The 22,635-nt window shown below is 36.9% G+C and overlaps 2 protein-coding genes across 2 annotated transcripts in view; one reads left to right on the top strand and one right to left on the bottom strand.

The window, feature by feature from the left end:
• The window catches only part of LOC146169849 (mediator of RNA polymerase II transcription subunit 23-like), a 38,166-nt gene extending 32,607 nt beyond the window's left edge, over positions 1-5,559 (top strand). Inside the window, exons 33-34 of the mRNA XM_083389207.1 lie at positions 1,076-1,232; positions 3,446-5,559. Coding sequence (XP_083245333.1) covers positions 1,076-1,232; positions 3,446-3,493 — 205 coding nt within the window. The 3' untranslated portion in view covers positions 3,494-5,559. The remainder of the gene's footprint in view (positions 1-1,075; positions 1,233-3,445) is intronic.
• A 754-nt stretch (positions 5,560-6,313) lies between these two features.
• LOC146169848 (protein trapped in endoderm-1-like) lies at positions 6,314-19,122 on the bottom strand. The gene is made up of 7 exons (XM_083389286.1): positions 18,920-19,122; positions 17,291-17,488; positions 16,468-16,605; positions 12,590-12,773; positions 10,635-10,799; positions 9,478-9,650; positions 6,314-7,157 (listed from the first exon to the last, which is right to left on the bottom strand). The coding sequence occupies exons 1-7, from the start codon at positions 18,976-18,978 to the stop codon at positions 6,998-7,000; spliced, it is 1,077 nt and encodes a 358-aa protein (XP_083245412.1). The 5' UTR covers positions 18,979-19,122; the 3' UTR covers positions 6,314-6,997.
• Between the last annotated feature and the right edge of the window lie 3,513 nt (positions 19,123-22,635).

Genomic DNA, 22,635 nt, shown 5'->3' with positions numbered 1-22,635 from the left:
CAATTGCTAAATCTAATATTGTGAGATTTTTGCGTCCTGTGAGGTAAGTTGCCAAAAATCTCAACTCACGCAAAACCAAGTCTGCACGTGGATTTCTATTTACAAGTAAGCATAGATTAAACGATAATCCTTTGGTTTTTCATCCATCAATGACATAGCGCTTCAGACAAAAATGTTTGAGAAACGTTATCGCATTACAGGTTAGTTTGGTTTGGTTTGCATTTTTAGTTTTATTTTATCGCCCCAAAAGCAAATCAAAAGACTCAAGAAATCCAAATTTTAAACATTTTAAATTGATTGCGAATACTGCTTTGTTTTGACGAGGCAATTTGAATGCAAAGTTATTCATATTAATTCTTGCAACTGATTCCAAGACAAGAAACTGGCAAAATTCCAGCGTGTCGCAAACGGTGCGGATTTAGATTTCGTGAGGCGTTAAGCAATGTTCAGCTAAGACCCTGCTTTGCAAGAATGCAAATCACCAAAGACAACCGATATGAAAATCATCTTTTACTGAGGCCCTGTTATTTTCCCTTTTTAGGCGATTGTGTTTGCGCACAAAATGTAATTTTGTGTGCTATTCGGCAGGGTTGCAAACAAGTCATCTTGAAATGACTTAAGTCCCAATCAAGTCAATGGTGGAATAAATTAGGCACAATTCAAATCGTTTAAAGAACTGTACGATTGTGAACAAGGACTCAATGTCTGTATGTGTATAACAAAAAACATGTAGCAAGCAAATTGTTTTATGTTCAAAACTTGAGATAAAAAAGGCCTAATTAAAACACCTCATTTGAACTAAAGTCATTTGTCCAAAAGACTTGAATATAATCAAGTCTTTTTGCCCAAAATACTGAAGTCAAGTCAAGTCATTTGAGAACAGTTACTTGTGTGCACTTAAGTCAAGTCATAAACCTCAATGACACCAATACCTACCACGTTAGGGGTACTATACCCAAAGATTTACAGGCATTTAAATGCTGGAAATGACTCGCTCGCGGTGGGTTTCGAACCCTGGACCTCGAAAATAACGTCTTGCAACCGAATCTATCCTTAACCTTAATAACACCAATAGCTACCACGTCAAGTACATGCACATCGGTGTTGCAATCAACGACAAAGTAGAAGAGGTCATGGGTCAGCTGCAACCCGCCCTACGAAAACGGTTACGTTTCATCACACACGCCTCCTCGTCATCGTCTACGTCATCAACGACGTCATCAAGGCCGCAGGTGAGAATGGCGCTACAGAGCGAGTTTATTGCAAAGGGTTATTGTTATTGTTACAGATACCCCATACTTACCATTTATATATTTTTATACTCGATATTTTGCCTCAAAGTACAAAATTCTTATCCGATTCTTTGTGACGTCATTACTATAGCCAATTTTTCAAAATTAATCCAATTTCACTGTGCAATGAAAGTGATTTTTAGGATATTTGACCGATATCTTTCGTAGAAAAATCGAAATCAACAATTAAATGCAACTAAGCTATTTATATAAAACAAATATTGCCTAAAAACATTCTTTTTGCTTTTTAATTTAATTTTTGGCTTGTTTGACCATACTAATAACTCATTTTTAAATAAATAAACAATTCTGAAAATGTATTTGCATTGTTAGCCTTGCTGGTTTGGGTTCACCAAATGTCAATCTTCTGTGACTTTTAGATTGCGTTCTAAACTTGTTTCTCTTCCGCTTTGCAATTTCATGCTTTGAATTCCGTGAAATTCTCGCAATTTCTGGAACAAACTATCCTTTCTGAGAAAAGGTGACTTTGCGTCGGCTACGCAAACTCTGTGCTATAGCAGCATTTAACGGGAGAATAACTTGACAATTTGTTTAGTTTTATGTGCACAATAGCCACCCAATATATGTACAAATCACTATGAACTATAGAGAAAAATGTTCAATGAAAGAGCCGCTTGCTAAAAATTACAATTATACAAGCGAGCCAGCGCATTATTAGTGGCATGTACAGTTAACCTAACTACAGTTCTTACGATTACTTTTAGGGATGAGCCACAAAAACACACCGACTATAGCCGTTAGTTTTTATCTATTATTACAAATAAACAGTTTCATGTATATATTGTACCACACAAATATTTGAAATTTTAATATTTTTACAGCGGCTAGTACTATTGTTAGTTTGTTTTCATGGGTCTGTGAAAAATACATACTTCCTGTTGTAACGTGGCCTAGCCTGTCATTTGGTCTAGTCAGCCAGAAATGCTTATTGCGCGTTTTATCACGGCTACCGTTCCATAAATATTGCACAAATTGTGACTTTTCCAACGGGTCCTTATGTTTTTTTGTCTTCTGTTTTAACACGTTTGCGAACATAACCAACCTATACCCGTCCCATGTAATTTTGTCGACGATATATTTTATTTTTTATTATATCCAATAAATTCTTGGCAAACACCAAAATTCTACTTAACAAACTGTTTAAGACCATGCTAAAGTTTCTTTATCATATAAATTGTTAGGCTGTGTTTAATTTAAATACATAATTTATTCAGACGTAGTAAGAATATCAAAAGATGTTGAAAATGAATAGAGATACTAGAAACGTTCAAAGTGTTACCTACTTCTGTATGGACTTAATATTCTTACTACAACCTCCAACCATTATGCTCCATATTTTATTACCCTGTTCAATCTGGTGATTTAGCCCAAATTATTTATTTAAATGACAATAGTTTATACCCAGCAGCAACCCTATTTCTTTCTTATACCGTTTTACCTAAGAAAAATTGAATCTCTTTACCAGCCGTAATATTGGTTTACGTCATATGCATAAGTAGGCAACCAACGACGCGTATGCTGAGTAACGACCTTTCGCAAATGGAGCGTAAATGTCTGAAACCGGGGTGGGTAAGATTTCCTCGAAATATTTTGGCAATAACAGCGCTTTTCGGTTATTCTTTCTCTTAAATGAAAAAACGGCGTGCAGTGATTTGTGAAGACGATTTCGGGTACCATACGCATGGTTACCACACAGTCTTTTAATCTTGAAAAGTTATTCAATATCTTTGAACTTGAAGTCTAAAAATGCTAGCAAATTTGAATTTATTCAACGTGCAGTCTAAGTTATGTGTTTAAAAACTTTCCGTTGTAAAACAATTTTTTTAAACTATTTGTTTTTGTGTTTAACATGGCATTTACACTTCTTTCCTTTCAAATGATGTTCAAAAAACGCCGAGCCATCCGAATTTAAGTCTTTGAAATCCTATTTATTTTATTTTAAAAGTCTTCGAAACTCTGTGGCAACCCAACATAATTACTGAAATCAGGAGGTTTGTAAAGGACTTTAGGGCCTGGCTCCAAAAAACTGCTATATGAGCATATAACCTCGGTCAACCGACATCGTGGGCTGAAAAAGTTTGGCTAAACACTGACTTATAATCTTAAACTGAACCTATACCTTTTCATTTCAGCAGTCGATGTTTTCATCTGGTTCTGCACCTACAAGTGGAGCAGGCTGAAGATAAAGGCTGGTTTAAGCATCAAAATGCCGGAACATCAATAACTTAATTGGACGCTAGCTTATCGAGGCTTCTCAAACCCGTTTGACGACTCTGCATCCTGAAGCAAACTGACTGACAAACCAGGGTTGGATACACCTTATCGCTGGCCCTTCATTCCAACTTTAATAGTGGCTGTATCAATTCATCAAGGAAGGCCAAATAAAATACCGTTGTTAAAATTCGTATTTTAAGGTTCATAGCATTTCGCACAGCCGCGCTTTCACAGAGCTTTCCAAACTGTTGGTCTCGCCACACAGAGTTTATTTCAGTGGTCGCTGGTAGTCTAATCTGTTTCTCTCGATATGCGAATCTCAAATCTAATGCATAACTGAGCCCTTGGACAAGGACCAAATAACGGTCACTACTAGGGACGTCCGGTACTTGACATTTCTTTTCGATGCAGAAACCTGATATTTAGGACAAAAAAGATCTGTTCCGATACCTAATGACGTCATCAGTATGCTCAAACAAGCAAAATATAAATTGAAACGTTTAAAGGGTTTTTGTTTGGGTGTTCGAACCGAAATATGCTTTATAAGTTGTTAATCTACTATTTTTCAATGAACCATGGTTGGAAATTCTATAGATACATAGTATCGTATCGGACGAGAACCGATACTATCACTTGGCATCGACTCTGATCCGATATTATCGGCCATCCCTAGTCCGTACCAATGATGCACATTGCCTCTGTCAAATCCTACCATAGGACAAACCCCAAACAGAAAGCGATTTTTGAAGCAGTTAATATGGCTATTTTGGTGCAACTTTGTCGTTTGTTTCGTTGATTGGCCGCAATGCAGTGACAGCCTGTCTTCATTTTGTGCACGTCGCTGCATTCACGTGTCACAAACCTGATTGTGACGCACCCGGCGTGTCCTGCCGCCTGACAGCCGTGACGTCAAAACGAAGGATGCTGGTAGTTTTAGACGTTAAGTCTTCAGCCTTCAAACTACGATGTTTTTGGAAACAGCGACTGTCAAAGAATGAATGACACTACCTTGCGATATTATCCTAAATAGTAGTTATGTACGAAAAAGTAGTACAGGTTGCCCCAAATTCTTTGAATCGTTAAATATATTTCAATTGATAGTGTTAAAAAAATACTACGTTTTTTCCGAAAGTCTTGGAAGAGTGCTCAAATTTATTTTATGTGCAGCTATAATAACGTGTTTAGAAATTTTCGTAAGCACATTTTTGTTACTTTTTAGTATTGTGTTAACCTTGACCTTTATGCCTTTTTTTTCCAAATCATTTTCACAGAACGTCGAGTGTGAATCCAATTTTGCATAAAGTCTTAGAATTTATTTCATAAAAATGTGTGGCAACCCCGGTAGTGGCTTTATTTTACTTTTCTATCACGTTTAAAGCCTGGACTAACGACACAACAATTTAATCAACTTGAATGACAAAGCATTTTGTATTCTATTTGAAGACCCAAACTTAAGGCAGTGTTTTTCAACCCGTGCGTCGCGACCCAAGCTGGTGTGGTCGTTTAATTTGGTTGGGTCGCCGACTGCAGTAATTTTACATGGTTAGATTTATTGACATTGGTCCAGAGCAAGATTTTTTCAAAATTTAAAACTTCGATTTTATTTATGCTTTTAGTTTACCAGGATTGGCACCACGGCTTTGCAGTTATATACGCTTGAGAATTGGGTCGCCGCGATGAAAGGTTGAGAAACACTGCTTTAAGCTAAGGCAATTTTAGAAGAAAATCGTTTAAATCTGATTATGTTATAACTTTCCACATGCGACGCCTTCTGTTGTTGTAGCAAACCTTAATGGTTCAAGTCCTTTTACCTAATGACTTGACGAATCGTGCTGCGAACTAATAAAATCGCAGTTTAAGCTTCCCAATCACCTTTGTTTTATCGGCTGGCATTTCTACCTTGTCATATCATTTGATGCACTGCCGTATTTCGTGTTATCGCAAAAGTTCAAAATGCAGTTTACGCGTGGAGAAATATCACGCTTACGTCGACCTTTTCACAAAATCAAATTTCGCTTTGGAATAAATTGAAAACGTGACCGCTATGGAATTCATTACAGCCTTTGTCAAGCTAATAATGTCGTTACTTCGAGGTATGCCGCGTATTAAGGTCATACTCGGGCATTTTAAGAATCGCAAGTCATCGACTTGAATTAACGAGACCATTACACATTCATTTGCCATCAGCTTTAAACCTTTGTCAAACTTTTGCCTTGCTTTAAGAAAGGGTATATTTCTAAAAAAAAATACCGAAGGCCTGTCATTCAATGAAATCTGTTCTGGTTTTGATAAATTGAAAATGCTAGAAAATCAGTGCATTGTTTTCCAACATATTGTGAGGTTTCTTTAAAGTTTGAAAAAAATCTTGTCGGAACAACTTTTAATAGGTCTACCAACATCTTATTACAGTGGGCCGCATTGACACTTGAAATAATTTAATGGGCCGCAGAACCTATTAAGTTTCAAGATTAAGTATTGGCCTTTAGAGTTATAACGGGTATTGGCCTTAAGAGTTATTACTACTTGGGAGTGAAAATGACTAGCGGGTCGCACAAAAATTTCAGGCGGGCCGCAGGTTGGACATCCCTGGTCTAACCATTTGAAACTACAGTAATTAGCGACCCAACCCAATCAAACGGCGGCACAATTTCAGTCCGCGGCCAATAGGTAAGTAAGAACAGTGTTTCCTCATACCACTTACAGCTACTAGCATAATATAACCACTATTGGTAACCTTCTACTGTTGGCATATAATTGCAATAACCTTCAAAACAAATACAAGTCAGTTAATCGAACCGAACAAGTTTGTTATTGCTCACAAAAACAGATCAATTGCAGAAAGTTAAAAAGCGAGAAGAAAATGCTATATAAACAAACGCACAGGAAAACAACAAAACGTCAAAAAGTGTACCAGGGTAATTGACGTAGTACGAAAGAATGTTTTACATTTTAAATGACTAACGTTTAAAAGTAATGTACCTTAACGACGTTATTAAATCACTTAAAATTTCTGGTTGCTTATACGCAGAAGTCAGTTGCATTGTGTTGCCTTTATTTCCATATGGCCAGTTCCTAACTTTTTTTTTTAAGTTTCAAATACGAGCGACTTCATATGTTTTCTGTTGGAGCAATATTAAAACTTTAAAGACCTAATAATGTTATATCTCGGCCATAAAAACAAAATTTAAGAGAGTATAGAGTATGGAAACTATTTTGCCCAATCTTATTCGCTTTACAGCAAATAGACAGTTTGTTTCAGTGCTAAAGCCATCAATAACTTAAGAAGTTCCATTAAACAGGTGACATATTTCATTAAGGTAAATTCATGCAGTTCCAACAAGACATGCAATCCAGCCTTAGCGTATACTGTCGTGTCCAACTGTCAAGCACTAAAAATGCTTCCCACCCAAGTGCAAACATGTCCACGGAAGGACAGTAGTTTATATACGGTTTACAACGTCGCCAAGTTGTCAGATTTTTCCGCACAGCTTGAGTTTCACGTACTTGAGCAGGATCAGGTACTCGACGCGAAACTTTGGGTTCACGGCGGCGTAAATGAACGGATTCACACAGCTGTTTAGCCAACTGATGTTCGACGCAATCATGTGGATCCGGACGTCCAGGGTATAGCTGGAACACAAGGGTGTGGGTTACAGTTGACTGCTGATGCTATAGTGCCTTTCTCTTTGGGATTGTGTTACGCCACTGTTCGGACTCCTATGTGGGGTAAAAGGAGGTCCAGGGCGTTTGAAATCGCTTCACTTGCGCCCTTAGCGAGGCGATCGTTTTATAAGCTGCCGATTTGCCCGAGTTCTGGCTCTTACGTCCATCAACCATGTTAAAAAAACATAAGTTGTTTTAAGGTTCAGACAAAGTAAGAAAGTGTTCTTATGAGTTTTTTTGTACGATTTTACCTGAAAACCGTTTTAATTCTATGTTTAAAATAACAAAAAAGTTTAGATTTGTCTTAAACTTGTACGTTTGTACAGCGAAATACCTGCCTTTTTGTAATCTTTACTTATATGGTTGTATATGTGTTCAGGCTTCAGATTCCGACAGTTCGTACTCCTAATGGATAAAACGAGGTCACTGGCGCTTGACTCTTTTTATAAAACCAATGTTCGTGAGACGTAGCAAGAACTCACTTGTTTTTTTTATTTTAAAAGTCTTTGTTTAGATCTGCGTTTTCCTGCTGTTCTGGCTCCTATATAGAACGAACGAGGAAATGGTGGTTTAGACAGGCGCCCGAAATCACCCACTTTTTTCTGGAAAAGCAACTCTGTTTTGTTCAGCCGCCGATTGGACGTTCTGGATCTATTTTTTGATAATGTTTTATTATGCTTTTTCAATAATCAATTATAATCAAGTCAAGTAAATATAATTTTATTTATATCAGCCCCGCGATCACCAATCCCTAATTTTATCGGGCACTCAATAAAAGAGTTTGGTAACCCCTATGATAAATCAGCTCGTGTCGATGCGTGTTGATCACGCTATTTATGTTGGCTGACAGTTTGACACCAAAGCAAGCACTTCCCCTCGTTAGTTACAAAAATACAAAAGTCCCTGCAAATCACTATGTTAATTTAAGAAAGATCGGTCAAGAGAAATGTAATTTGCATTGAAATTACTCTTATGCCAAGAATTTTTGTTGCTCTCACAGGTTTAGTATTGTTTCAGTAATAGGTTGCTTTTGTAGATCACTTTTTAAGGCCTTTTACTCTTTTGCTAATAAACAGTTTCACTAGTTGCGTTTCGATAGGCACAGTTGGGTTGTTTTGACTAGACATTTATCTGTCTATTGCTTACTGGAATCTAACTTGCATTGAATAGTATAATTTGTTTGGGCATGCGTCTCACGTTACAGCCGCGCGTGACGTTCGCCTAACAAACTGATAATAATAGGTTTCCTCTTGTTTTTTATAAAGTTGAACTAGCATCTGTTGATGCATCGCTATCTTTTAGAGGAAATAGTCGTTTTAGACGGGGCATGACTTTTTCTTCAGTTTGTGCTTTTGGCTTTTGAACAAACCTAGTTATTTTGCACACATCACATAACATGGATAAATTTGAGAAGAGTAACAAAAAGGGTGCATTTTTGACTTGCGTGAGCTTTTAGGCTTTGGATAACTCACAAACACTGGCGATATTTTAGACATAATCAATTGTGTTAAACGCATTTAGAAATGACTGCATATGAGGTGTACTAAATTCGAATCATTGACTAAACTCAAGCAATAACCTTCGTAAGAGCAAGTTAAGCGTAAAGTCAAGTCATTGGAAAACAATTAATAAAATGCATTCAGATTTTTCTGAATGAACACAAACGCGCATCACTTAATTTCGTAGAGGCAAGTAAATTACAGGGAATTTCATAGAAAGTTTTAAATGGTCCTTGTACCGAAAAATAAACAATTTAATTTATCGCAATAGTGAGAATAGTAAAACCCATATAGAAGTACATGAGATGCCTATAGAAAGGCCTACCGAAATCAGCCAACCTGTTTAGGATTACAATAACATAAGCAAGGCCAGGCTATAGAAAAACAACTAGACTATGGTAATAAAAGTTGTGTTCTCTATAATGGATGCAGTTATCGTTGGCCATGGAATACGACTCGTGAATAGCGTGGTCAAAGAATACACATTATGGAAATGAATATTATAGTTGCCATATAGAAGTAGGTAACATTTTGTCAGCGTTTCGAATAACCCTGAGAATGGCGTGGAGCTTGTAGCTAGACGTAGAATAAATATTTAAGTCCATATAGAAGTACAGGTAACATTTTTGAAATAATGATTCGAATGTCGTGTTTATCTGTTGAAAATGAACGAAGAGATATTCAAAATGTTTAAAGTGCTACCTACTGTTGTATGGGATTTGATATTCTTACTACGTCTAAAAACCTCCATTCATTAGGCTCCAATTCTTTTATTAAAAAGTAACTACCTTCGTGGGAGCAAGTTGACGACGAGGCTAGGGATGAATAGCAAGAGGAAGACCAAGCAGATGACCGCGCTGACTCGGAGAAGCCTCCTCTCCATAGTCCTCCGCTCGTTGATCACCATCTCATCCGCGATTCTCGCCTCTTCATCGTTCAGATTAGGGTGGTTCGACGAGCACTTGAGAGTAAGAGTGGTTTAAAGATAACTTTTAAAGAAGAATGTGTTTTAACGTTTAAAAAAGGGCGCGTTTTAAAAAAAGAAACCCACATAGTAAGGATCTAAAGTCAATGTAGAAGTATAGGCAACGCTAAAAATAAATACAGTTATTCGAAACGTTCAAAATGTTACCTATACTTCTGTATGGGCGTTGATATATTACCTACAACCTCCAAACAACCATCTTATTAGTTATTCAAAAGGTTCAAAATGCTATTTATTTCTGTATGGGCTTTTATTTTCTTTTTACGTCGTACTACAACCACCAACCGTTACCTTTAGAAACTAACATGTTAATAAAACTTTTAAAGAAAAGTACCAAACTAGGTTAAAATATAACTTTCGACAAGCAAATTTCGATAAAAAGTAACTACTATATAGGTTGGTTTAAAAAGCATTTAGCGAAATTAATGATGTTGTTTCAAGAGTAAAAATGTCCATGCTAGTTTGGCTGGTTAACCCCAGCAAACATGGTGGCTACATAAATAACAATTTTGGTTTAAAGAGCTGTTTTAAAGAAAAGTTACGGTTTTGCTTTGCCTAATTTGTAATACATATAGGGTAATAAAATGTTGGACTTATATGTATACACCGATATCCTCTTTACCGGATAAATATAAATACAACAAATCAAGCGCTGGTCTAGGAATTTTGTTAAGGGGGGGTGAAATTTTTTAAAGATGACATCACAAAGCTACGTCCGTCACAACATGAAGTCACAAAGTTGCGTAAAAATGTGTCGTCCCAAATTACAACTAAACGTGACGTCATGAAAAGTAATGTGAAAAAAACATCACACAGTTCTTTCATTTTGGTAAAGTTTTAGGTTGGAGGTGTTATACTTCCAAAACAAAAGTTCCTTTACAAAGATGTCACACTTGCAAGTTTATAAGTAAACTTCGTACGACATTTTCTGTCGCCAGAATCGCCAATAACTTCTTCTACCTTTGTCAGCGAATGCGTTGGACCACACGATGACGTGTTGTCCAGTTCCCAAGGCAATTCCTTCTTATCCCTTCGCTTCTTAGAATACTCCACTGTACAGAACATGGCCGTGTACAAGCAAATCATGATCACGATGGGCAGGAACTGGAAAATAACCCGCAGCACCTGAAAACCATTAGTTGACCAGTTTAGGGTTGTGGTGTATATTTCAACAGGGGGACATTCACCACCGTACCATCTAACTCCACTAAATCACAACTAAACAAGATGGCAATTCAATGTGCATACTGTCGGGTCGCTGAATGTACCCTAGAAATATTCAGCATAGCTCCGCTTTCAATATAAATTCAGCTTACAGCGCAGCAAAACACTTCTGTAAGTAATGCTATAAAAATAGTTGAGTGTTGCGACAGACGCAAAGTGATCGTAATATAGCGAGAAACGTATGCGTTAAGAATTAGCTGGTTTGTCGCCGAATGGATTTTCCAGACCGGTCCGCAACAAGAAAAGTGGAAATCGTAGTGAAAGAATTAACACTCAACCATCTAGCAAACACGCTATAATGAAATGCTTAACAGACCAACATGCTTGGCCGATACATTGTTTTCTACATAACCTATGGTTTATTTACAGTAGAGTAAATGTTGCTGGAAAATGCCCCGACGAACTTTAAAACATGTTAGTTTGTAGTAGTGCTTACTGATAACCTGTAGCCCACATTTTTAAGTTTAAGTTTGCTGGATATTGAGGTAATATTAAAAATCTCAACATCCAAACAAACATTGTGTAAATCAGGCTTTGGTAAGGCAAATAGGGTATTGGTAAAATTAATACGCTTTGCTAGTCTTTGAATGCGTTTATTTTGTTTTAAACTAATTTCGTTTTTACTTCGATGAAGAAGGAATTTAAGAAAATTTGCTATTTTGCTATTTTACTATTTTTATTTTAAAACACTTATAATAGTACAACCGAAATAGCAAGATATATTTGTTAGTGAAAAAAGAGGCTAACGCTAAGGTTCAAATAAGTGTAGGTATGGTCAAACGATCATGTAATTTACGCCTAGTTATGCGGTTTTTCTGTCCTTATTTGCCACAACGTAGCAGACGATTTCATTTGCGGTGCCCTTGACCAAGGATATCATCGCATAGCAAGAACCGCGCGAGTTTGACCTTTTCGCTTTACCCTGCAGACTGCTATTACGACTGCAAAGCTGCAGCTCTTACGCTTTCTGTGGTTATTCGCCACGTTTTGATCGAGCTCGTGAATAATTCACGCTAAGCACCGAACCCTCTTTTACGTTGTACACGCGGTAAGCGTTTTATGTTAGATGCTTTCACAGAAGACTGGGTCTGGGAATCTGGTACCAGCCATTTAATTTATTAACATTTTTACTGCTACAAAAATTCAAGTATTTTTCACAATTTTTATTTCATTGTTACAAAGTTGCAATAAATTTAAAGTACGGTGTGCTCAACAAAGTAATCCTAAAGAGGGGTTAGGCAAGGATAAAAAAGGGTTTTACGTTTTAGATAATTTTTACTTTAGACGCGGCGAACTTAGCAACCTTCCATGCAGCTATCGTCAACCCGACCGACACAAAAGTGTCAAATTCGTGGGCTCAAAACACCATACCTACTTCTGTACGGCGTGTATTTTTGAAAGTTCAGGAATGTCCGATAATAGCATCAGATGGGAGCACACGCTCGCTCCTAAGTGCATTTGCTACTCGTCTGATACTAAAGTTGTATCGGTGCTGATCCGATATCAATTTAAATACGGAAAATTTACCGAATCTATACCTTGAAAGCTCAAATTATCAAAAAATACAAAAAAAAATGCTTACCAACTTGAGGTTACTACACTTCTCAACGCTACAGCAAGTTTGGGCCTGATAATCTGGTAAAAATGCCTTTTCAACGCCACTTTTATCCCTGTCTATGGATAAAAATCACCTGCATATATATCTTCCAGTACTCGTCGGCGTTGACAAAAGTACAAAGGAACTGGGATGACCTCCAGCCAATTAGCACCGCTCCTTCATAAGTTCTTCCAAGCAGAACGGGAAGCAGGAAGGCAGGGGCGATCAACCAGGAAACAACCACCCCGAACTTGACTCGGGCGGATGTGTACAGGGAGCTGGTAAAACAGTACGTTGTATGCGACTGTATCAACCAGTGATTTACGAACTGTGTGCCGCGGGACATTGGTATGCCTCAGAGATTGTCAAATGTGCCGCCAAACTTTTTGTAACTTCAAAAAACTACTTATTTGTATTACCAATAGGGCATAGGCGTACACGCAAGCATTTTAGACTTAAATACGTACTATCCATTACAAATTAATAATATTGATACATTTATATATAGCTTGTGGTATGTTAAGGGCGATTATCAAACTACTGTATTGTTGCTCTGTTAAAAGTGTGCCTCGAAATATTTAAGATTTTTTAGTGGGCCGGATGCTAAAAAAGTTTAAGAGCCACTTTGGTACAAACTATTATTTGGGCCAGGGGACACTAAATAACGGCCCAAGTTAATTACCAATTCAAAAAGTAGATTTCTCGGAAAAGTTGAACCGTTTAACTTTTTCAGTTCAGCTGGTTTCAGAGTATAATTAAAAAGTTCCGGTGTGACCAAAGTTGTTTAAAAAATCGGTTTATGAAGTTCCGGTTCGGGTTGCATATCAAAAGCTTCATTAAGTTGCAGTGTTGTTGAATGCAAATCAATACTAAATTTAGACAAAACTTAAACTGAATGACAATTTCGTGAAGCTCACTAATTAGTAATAAAACTTTCTTTCCATCGTTATTTTTAGGTTAACAAAGTTCGACACATCAATGTATATCATTTCTTAGAGTTAACCATACCCTTTTAGGCTAAAAACAGTTGGTAACTCCTGACTTTAATACAAACTTCAATGTTTGTAACTGAAGTTATCTTAGAAGAGTTTTAGATTGACAGTCGCGTTTATTTGCATTTGTATACTTGTAACTTTGTAGCCCAGTGTTTTTTCAAACTTTTTTCAGTTGCGTCACATTAAAACAATCAAACCTTATACAAAAAAAAGTTTTTTAAGCTGACAAGCGCCCTTGATGCACTACAAGGTAATAGGTAAATGCTTTAGTATTACCAGTAAATATGGTGCACTCAAGCCTCGTATGTTTGCTTGATTTGCATGCCTATTTTGCAACACAAATAAGTTCTTTGTCAAAATAACAAAAAGTTCCACGGTTAACTTTAGAATTTATCGAGACACACTGTTGAATTAGTGGGTTAGCCACTTCTGAAGTTTTTGAATAAAAAAGAAAAGAGTAAAGAAACCCACAGCCTGTTATGAAACGGAAGCTAATGCCGCCGACCGTGACGCTTGCTTTGCATTACCCGTTTAATGATGTAAATCAAATCGCACCTAAAGCAGTATGCTTATACATTGAACTTAAAGCCAAATGCTTAACCCTATTAGCTTTTTTGCTATACCGATGTTTCTTAATGCCAAATGAGTTTAACAAATCCAGCAGTATTACTTTGCAAATAGACTTAGACGTGTTGTTAGCAAATGGCTTCACCAGAGTTTAAGAGTGACCTGTGTACGGTTTTGGAATGACGTCATGGCCGTTGAGTTACGTCATGGTTTTAGAGGAACAATAAAAGTGCGACACAGAACCATTAAAATAAACGGTGTAATGTACAGTTGCACACCTATACATTCCCAAAAAAACTTATTTCGAACGAAAAACATCAGTGCAAATTCAGCGTATTCCAGATAGCTGAACATTGGGTATTTGTATAGTATTCGCCAAACGGCTATAAACATTTTATAGGTTTTTAAGTGGCATTAGCGAATCCTTTTTATCGTTAAGGAGTCGATTTTGATGATTGTAAAGCACGCCTGGTGTCTATCTCGCCAGAAGCCCTCCTTAAAATCAAAAAGCGCCGTATTTGAGTTTTGCCAGCTGCACAAATGGCTGCAAGCTGGTGCGTGTTGAATTCACAAGACTTCTCTATATCTTTATTGAAAACATAACGGCTGTCCCATCTTTCACACGACCTTTCCAAGTTCAGCTGAATTTGTTTGCTTTCTCCTAACCGGTTTCAGGCATGTTTTTCACAGCTAGTGTGAGACTGTGTTTTACAGCGGCTATAAAAACACAGTCGTTTTGGCAAAAAAGCTGCAATAAAAATTGGCATTAATTTGCAGAAAAAAGCGCTAAAGCTTTGTGAGGGATGAACTGTTGTTTTTGAAGCAGTCATGCAAATCGGTGATAGAAGTGAAGCTTTTTGTCAACAAAGCGTAAGAGTGTCAAAAAAGAAACTGGCTTGTGAAGAAAACATCTCTTTTAACTGGCTAACTGCAGTGTTGTAAATAAGTTTTTTTAAATGACTCAAGTCCAACTCAAGTCTTTTCGAATAAATAACAAGTCTAATCACAGTCCAAGTCATCGGTTGCTCAAGTCAAGTCTCAGTAAGGTCATAATTACAGCAAGTCAACTTCAAGTCAGGTCCTTGTCAATAAAATAAAACGTTATACTAATAAAACTATTAAATCCATCACAAATATGAGCAATAACTCAAGTAAAAAAACCTAAAAACAACACATAGCACGAAAATTGTTTTATGTACCAAAATTGAATTAAAAAAAATCTTTTTTCAACTAAATTGTTAAATGAAAACACTTTTTTAACCGAAGTATTTTGCCCAAAATACTTAAGTCAAGTTAAGTCATTTGAAAACAGTTACTTAAGTGCACTTAAGTCAAGTCATTTATTTGAATCAGAACAACACTGGCTAACTGCCTTTCAAATATGAAAGAAACTATATAATGTGTAATGCCACACGACTTAATAATATGTGCATCCAATCGATATTGGGTTGAACAAGGTATATGATTTATCGATTAAATTGTTCGCACTCAATGAGCAAAAACGGCTTTCAGTCAATAAAGATTCCTCTTTTTAATTTCGTTCGTTTGGCTTTATTATGTCCTCGTCTGATCTCCGCAAGGATATTACAGAGTAAACAACAAAGCGAATCTATAAGATTGGCCAGTCTGTTGCACTGCGTAACACAAAATCGTTAGATATATATGATCCCCGAAAACGCTATGGACATGCCTAAAATTTGTAAAGGAAGCCTAATCATTAAAATTATTATTAGGATTTGCTCGTGAATTACGTTTTACACGAATATAAGGAAACTTTTGCGTTCCAACGTGTAAATATTAACCAAACAATTTAACAACAAACGAAAAAGTAACAAAATCCGTTAAGTGTTGTTTCCTATAGCAAATCTTATTTAATGAAGTTATTGTTGTCCGTGCTATTGCTTTGTTTGTTTTAATTGGGCTTTTTAGGGAAAAAAATTGAAAAAGATTCGTTTTTTTTAATGTTTCGCTGCTTTGTTTGCACAAGAAGCGTCAAAAAAGTTATTTTGTGTTAGGTTTCTTACTCTGACCTGATGAAATACGGGTGTGCGAAAGCTCGTCGAAATAAAAATACAATTTGTCAAAAGTGCCGCTTGTTTTAAATTATTTATGAGCTATCTCTTCCGTAAAGAATATCGACAAAATGTTAGTAGAACTGACAAAATCCCAAACCCAAACACCCCGAAATAGCACATCATGCGTGCCTCAAAACGAATGCAGTTCGCCCTGTTGTATTTGAAAGCAAGCGTCTCGATAGGTCACGCTTCTTGCATAAGCGGCGCCAGTATAAAACGCAGCATCAAGGCAACATACCGAAACCAAAACAAGGCAAGCTAACGCATCAGCAGCAATGGCATAAAAACAACAAGCATAAAATGCCACACTTTGTCCCCGGGCTATAGCAGCCTACCTGTAGCTATCCCGGTGCCTTATGCTAACATAGCGGTTCACTGTGATCGCCACCAGACAACAAATGGAAGTGTAGCCACAGCAGAAGTAGCTGAAGGCTTGCAGCGACGCGGTAAAGCTGTCTTTTCCTCCCAGCGGCCTTTAAAAAAAACAAAAAAAGATTGTTAAGCACCTTTGGCAGCGAATAAAAATCGCCGTGATACAACCATAGACGTACAATTTTGCATGGAATTTCGCGCTTTGCATTTGCTAAATCCAAATTTGTTGGTCTATTTGGACGCCAAAGATGTAGTTTTTATCCTGCTTTTGAACAACTAGAACAATTATTTTCTAGTAAAAAGCGAAAGGTTTACGCTCAATAAGACCTTAGGGTTTATTTACTAAAATGATGCATGTTTGACCCTTTCACAGCAAATATAATTATGCAGTCAGACTTTCGATTGTTGAAATTTAAAATACGCTTCTTATTGTAGTTTGTACGGATTTTACAAGTTCGAAAAAACCTTTGGTTAGTAGTAAAGTTGGTTAGTTTGGTGGTAGTACAAAATTTAAAGGCATATGAAAAACTGCATTTAAGGGCATATGAAAAACGACACAAAAATAAATTTGAATTTATTGTGTTTCGAGCCGGACGAAACACACTTACCAGCAGGTCGTAGTAAAAGTATCAAAGCCCACACAGAAATAGGTTTAAATACATCACATGTTGAAAATGAAAAGAGATACTAGAAACGTCCAAAGTGATACCTAATTCTGTATGGGCTTAGATATTCTTACCACGTCTTACTACAACCTCCAGCCATTATCCCTCCTATAGCACTTACCAGGTCATTTGTACGTATCCGGCGACGTTAAATGGCATCATTAGTGAGGCGGTAAGAAGGTCGATCACCGCTAAACTGATCACGAAAGTGTTAAATGAAAGCTGAAGGCGCGAAGACCGCTTGAACACAATAATTGTAAGCAGGTTGCCGAACGTACCGAGAACTATATCGACCACTCCGATCACGATACCGACGTATCTGGACGAAAAGAGTTTATTATCAGTGGCAAGCATGAAGTTGTAAGACTACTTAAGTTATATTGGCGACGGGCATATAGAAACGATACTTTCTGGATGCCATTTTTCTGCACTGGGGCATATCACTTTTACGTGTTCACTAACACATTAAACACTTAAAAATGCCACTTGCATTACCTACAGAAAATCATTGCCATACAACAATCTAATTTTTTAGGTGTATTTTTAGTGGCTTGGCAAGCAAAAATGCGTGAAAGTTTGTGTTTTACTTATGTACAAATTGCTGAGTTGGATTGCAAAAAATAAATCTTGGCTAAAATTTCTGTAATAATTTATTATCGGATCGGCACCGATACCACCCTAGTATCGAAAGAGAACCGTTACTTCCACTTGGCATAGGGCATTGGCTGCGATCCGATATTATCAGACAACCCTATAGTCGTATCTTTACTTTATGCCAGATATACGCTAGCTGAAAAAATCATTTCCATTAGACTACTTTAGCATTTAAAATGCCATATCCATGAAAAATCAATGACTGACAACAATGTACTTTCAGTACATGAACGTCAAAATGCTATTTTTAGTAACTTGCGAGGCCAAAAGTCGTAAATATACTTTGGGTAACTGGCTTACAACAACTAAGGGTACTTTATGCTAGTTTGTCTTGCGAAAAGGTCGTTTTTACCGTTTTTTGTTTTGAGGTACGAAGTGTTTTTTTAAACCTCAGTTCCCTTATAGGTATTCAAACAGGTATTTAAACCTAATAAATTGCCCGACATGCCGTTATTACAATTTCGGTTAAAACAGAATTGTTAATTATCGCATTGCAGCTTATGTACAGCGGCCCCATCCCCAATTGTTCACTTTTAATAGAGTGCTACAAGTTATACCTTTGTTGTTCGGCAGGTTGTTTAGTTTCCCCACCCTGCTCTGTCAGTATAACATTCAGTTGCGGTAAATATCCAATAGCCCTGTGCGATTATTCAGGTTGGCACGTATTTGCGTAACGGCTTTTATGTAGTCACGTTTTCCATGCCAACACGCACTGCAGTAACGAACGGTTTCGATTCAACTTTGACTATTTTTATCATTAGAATAGGCAGTATAAGACCAAGCTGAGGATTTAAACTGCATTGCAAAACCACCCCCACACATATATCAACGCTTTGCGTTTTTTTTAGAAACATTTCAGCGTTATAGATGGAAAAGGATGCATAGCTTGGGATTAAAATGGAAACAAAAAGTACTTTCATCACAATATAGTTTTAAAAGACTAATATTCATAATTATGGATAATAATAATAAATTCAGGCCTAGTCAGCCTTAAAAATGAAGCGTACACAAAGTGATTGACATGGGTTAAAACCGAGTGTACTTTTTAAAAACTTATCCGCCAATGACAGTAGACGCTATTTTACTTAAAACCTACCTGAAATTTATAGCTGCATCATATGCAGTAGCATTAAAGCTGCTGCTATTAACAGCCATCCCGGTAAATCCGTTTTAACTTCCGACGTAGTAAATCAGAAGATGCAGTAAGCAAGTTAGCTGTAATACCGTGTATTTACAAGCTTCGAGCTGAACGCTATCTGTCTCGCTATTTTTTCACGCCTAACGTCACGCCTCTAGCGCTGTAGCCGCATTAAATTTAAACGCTCTTGCGCTGCGCTCTTGTCTATAACGCGCGAAAACGAAAGAAAAACGTCCCTGTTTCAGTCAGACGAACTGGTGTGACCTAGAGGCAGAACCTAGCCACAAGCAGCGTCGAATTTAGAGCCCTGTGCGACTGACAACGACACGTATAGGAACTTTGTCGTTTTGGCCTATGTATAGCTGCACCTGACAGTATCTTCCCTTGGCGCGGACGACAAGCGAAAGCCACACGCGTTCATGGCTGATGTCGATCAGTGATAAATTGTCAGGTTGACAAAACGTTCGTTCGTTTTGCTAATTTAAAGGCTAAGTTAAAACAACCGGGACCTAATTGCAAACCTTGTGAATTAGTTTAAGCGTTTATGAAAATACGAAGCATAGACATTTAATTAACATTGCACTTTTTTTAGTGTTTCCTATCTAAATATTTCTTCGAAACGTTCACATAACGCTATTTAATTCTGTATCGGCTTTGATATTCATTCTTCTACTAACTTTGACTTAAAACCATTGTCCCCCAGAACTTTTATTTTGTTTTAATGAGGGTGAATCCAGCTTATAGCAGAGTTCTTTCTAAAAAAGTGTGAAGGCAGTTTATGTTTTTACATTTGGGATGATGATTTAAGTGTGCAAGTAGCAACATTTCGCTGCGCAAATTAGTTTAACAGTGCTGTGCATTTGCGTATTTTTGGACCCCTTTGGGGGAACACTGCTGTCGATGAAATGAGGTGTGCGTGTTGGCTTGACGTCTCTATAATAACGCCTGGCATGTGGCTTTCCTGCAGACCGATCGCAGTGACGTATAGCGTGTATTTCCCTTGGTTGACGCGCTTTTGCGTAGACGAGCCCAATATTAATTGGAAACCACGCGGTGCAGCTGTTTACCAATGATGCTCTTGACGCCTGTGTATTATGTATCCTGCCCGGCTCTGAAAAGCGTCACGTAGTTTATTAGAAGCTAAACCCAGTGTTGTAAACAAGTTATGTTAAAATGAGTCCCCGTAAAGTCATTTGTTGAAGACCAAGTCCAAGTCAAGTCAACTTTTTTTGATTAATTAACGAAGTCATAAATAGAGCAACTCAATTATAAACATTAAACGTCAAACTATTATTTTATTATTGTAAGCAAGTAATTTAAAAATGACTTAGGTTCTAGTCAAGTCATTTGTTAATTAACTCAAGTCCAAGTCTAGTGTTTTTGAATAAATAAAAGTCAAGTCCCAGTCAAGTCATTTTTAGAACAAGTCAATTGTTTACCAATTAATCCTTGTCATGAAAATTGAACTATTAAAATTGGTAAACTTGTGTGATTATGAGCAATAACTCAACTATAAAAAACAAACATGAAACCTATAGCAAGCAAATTGTTCCGTGTGCAAAACCTAAGATATATAACCGAAATTATAAAGAAATGCTTTATTGAAAAAAATTCAATTCAAGTCTGGTCATTTAAAAACAGCGACCTAAGTGCATTGACTTCATTTCAAACACTGGCTAAACCTTATAGAAGCGGGAAGGGTCAAGTCTCTACTTTAATAAGTATTCGGGTCTTTTTAAGTTGAATTTTGATGGAATATTTCAATTGGTTTAAGGCACTTACTAAGTCCAAGAAGGAACGTTTTAAGTCGGTAAGGGTCACTACTAATTTAAATAAGTAGTGTACCAAGACGAATAGCGGCTGAATTCCTTCAAGCAGGCACCCTGTTATTAAAGTGGGGTCTCCAAATGCATGACAAGAAGGGACTGAATTTAACCGAGTAGATGAAAGTATTAGGTGAATAAAGTATTGAATGATGATCCTATTAAATCAAATTGGTACACACGTTTGGGCTTTGTCAAGCCTTATTTGTAAAAAAAAATTGGGTAATAATGACTTATGCCAACAATTATATTTGTAGTTATCTAAATTTATTTACATCATGGGTCGGCAACTTACGGACCGCCATTCACCACCCTATACATTATGATGATTTGGCAAACAACTACCCTACTTCGGTGTTTTTGAAAGAATTCCAGGCTGGTGAAACCCGACCTGAGCCCCAATCCCGACATATTTATTTCCCTTAGACGTCAATTGTGGTTTCGGTGAAATCACTACGGTTATCTAGCTCCAAAACAAAAATATTTTCTTCAGTTAAAAAATAATAGACTGTCAATACCCTTTAACGAAGCCGTCTTGGAAGACCATTCTAATATTTTGACATTTTAGGATAACTTAGCCCTGCTTTAGTATCTGGTCATGTTTTACCATATACAGTTTGACTTGATACAGAGATGGCCTCATACGGTATTCGTTTATGTTTTTTTCGAGATATTGAAGACAACTAGGGATGTCCAATAATATCGGATCTAAGCCAATACCCTATGCCAAGTAGAAACATCGGTACTCGTGCGGTACTAGGTTTTGATCGAGCCCGATTCGATACTACATTAATGTGCTGTTTGCCAACAGTTTCTGCATTAATAAAACAATGAAAATTAAACATTTTATATAATTGACGAGTTTTATCGTCGTCCATCTGGATTCAGAAGCAGAGATGAAAGTATTTTTTTTCTTTTTTTCATACCAACAAAAAAAACAAAAAAAAAATTTGCCGAAGCATATGAAAATTTTCAGGGATGACTTTACAACGGGTTTAAAACAAGTAACCTTGCGAAACCTCTGTTTATCGTTAGATGTTGTGCACAAATATGAAACTAACATATTAGTTTAAATACAGTCAGGGAGCTGGCGGATGGCCTGGTGAAAAAACATTTTTGCCGTTCCGAACTGTTTTGGTTTACTTTCACGAAATTTTCAGACATGTCTTCACAAGGTTACGTCACAACCAGACGTATAAAGCAAGAAACTAAAAGAAAACCTTGAGATAATGTTCGATGTAGTGCACAAATATGTAACTGAAATCTTAGTTTCAACACATTCGAAGAGATGGCGGTCCGGTGAAAACAAAGACATGGCCTGATAAAAAAAAACTTTTAGCGCTATATTGCGCAATACGCACCAGTGCAGCAATCATTTTACCGGATTGCCGATCCGAACGGTTGCGGCTTCTTTTCACCACTGCTTACAACGCAAAAAAATCGAACTTAAAACAGGAATATACCGAACGTTATTCAGTAAAAGGTTCACGAGCAAACTTTGTAAAATGTTTCTACACTAACAAATCATAGAATATACAAAAAAATTAACAATAATATGTAGCCGCATTACTTTATTTCAAACCCCAAAACAACCTTACAGTTTAGGAGAGGCATAGTTTATCGCAGTTTTAAACAATTTTTTTAACACATAAAATAACGAACAAAAGCTAATACCCGATAAAAAACGACAAGCTTTATCGAAGTTTAAACAGATTTTAAAGGCCAAAACACCCTTGCGGGTTAAAAAGGCACGACATTTTCGTCATTTTATACCATTTTAAAAGATTACTTTGCTTTGTTCAATACACTTAACTGCTTTCTACACTAATAAAAGTAAAAAATGAAGTTCTA

This window comes from Ascidiella aspersa, chromosome 1 (assembly GCF_963924565.1).
Source record: "Ascidiella aspersa chromosome 1, kaAscAspe10.2, whole genome shotgun sequence".
NCBI classification, from domain to species: Eukaryota; Metazoa; Chordata; class Ascidiacea; order Phlebobranchia; family Ascidiidae; genus Ascidiella; species Ascidiella aspersa.
This window is presented reverse-complemented; position numbering and strand designations above follow the sequence as displayed.

Excerpts from the sequence above, each read along its gene's own strand:
- LOC146169848 (XM_083389286.1), bottom strand. The coding sequence starts at position 18,978 with ATGGCTGTTAATAGCAGCAGCTTTAATGCTACTGCATATGATGCAGCT. Across the intron at positions 17,489-18,919 it reads GATGCAGCTATAAATTTCAG|ATACGTCGGTATCGTGATCG; the intron begins GTAGGTTTTAAG and ends CTTTTCGTCCAG. Across the intron at positions 7,158-9,477 it reads GTCAACTTGCTCCCACGAAG|CTATACCCTGGACGTCCGGA; the intron begins GTAGTTACTTTT and ends CTTGTGTTCCAG.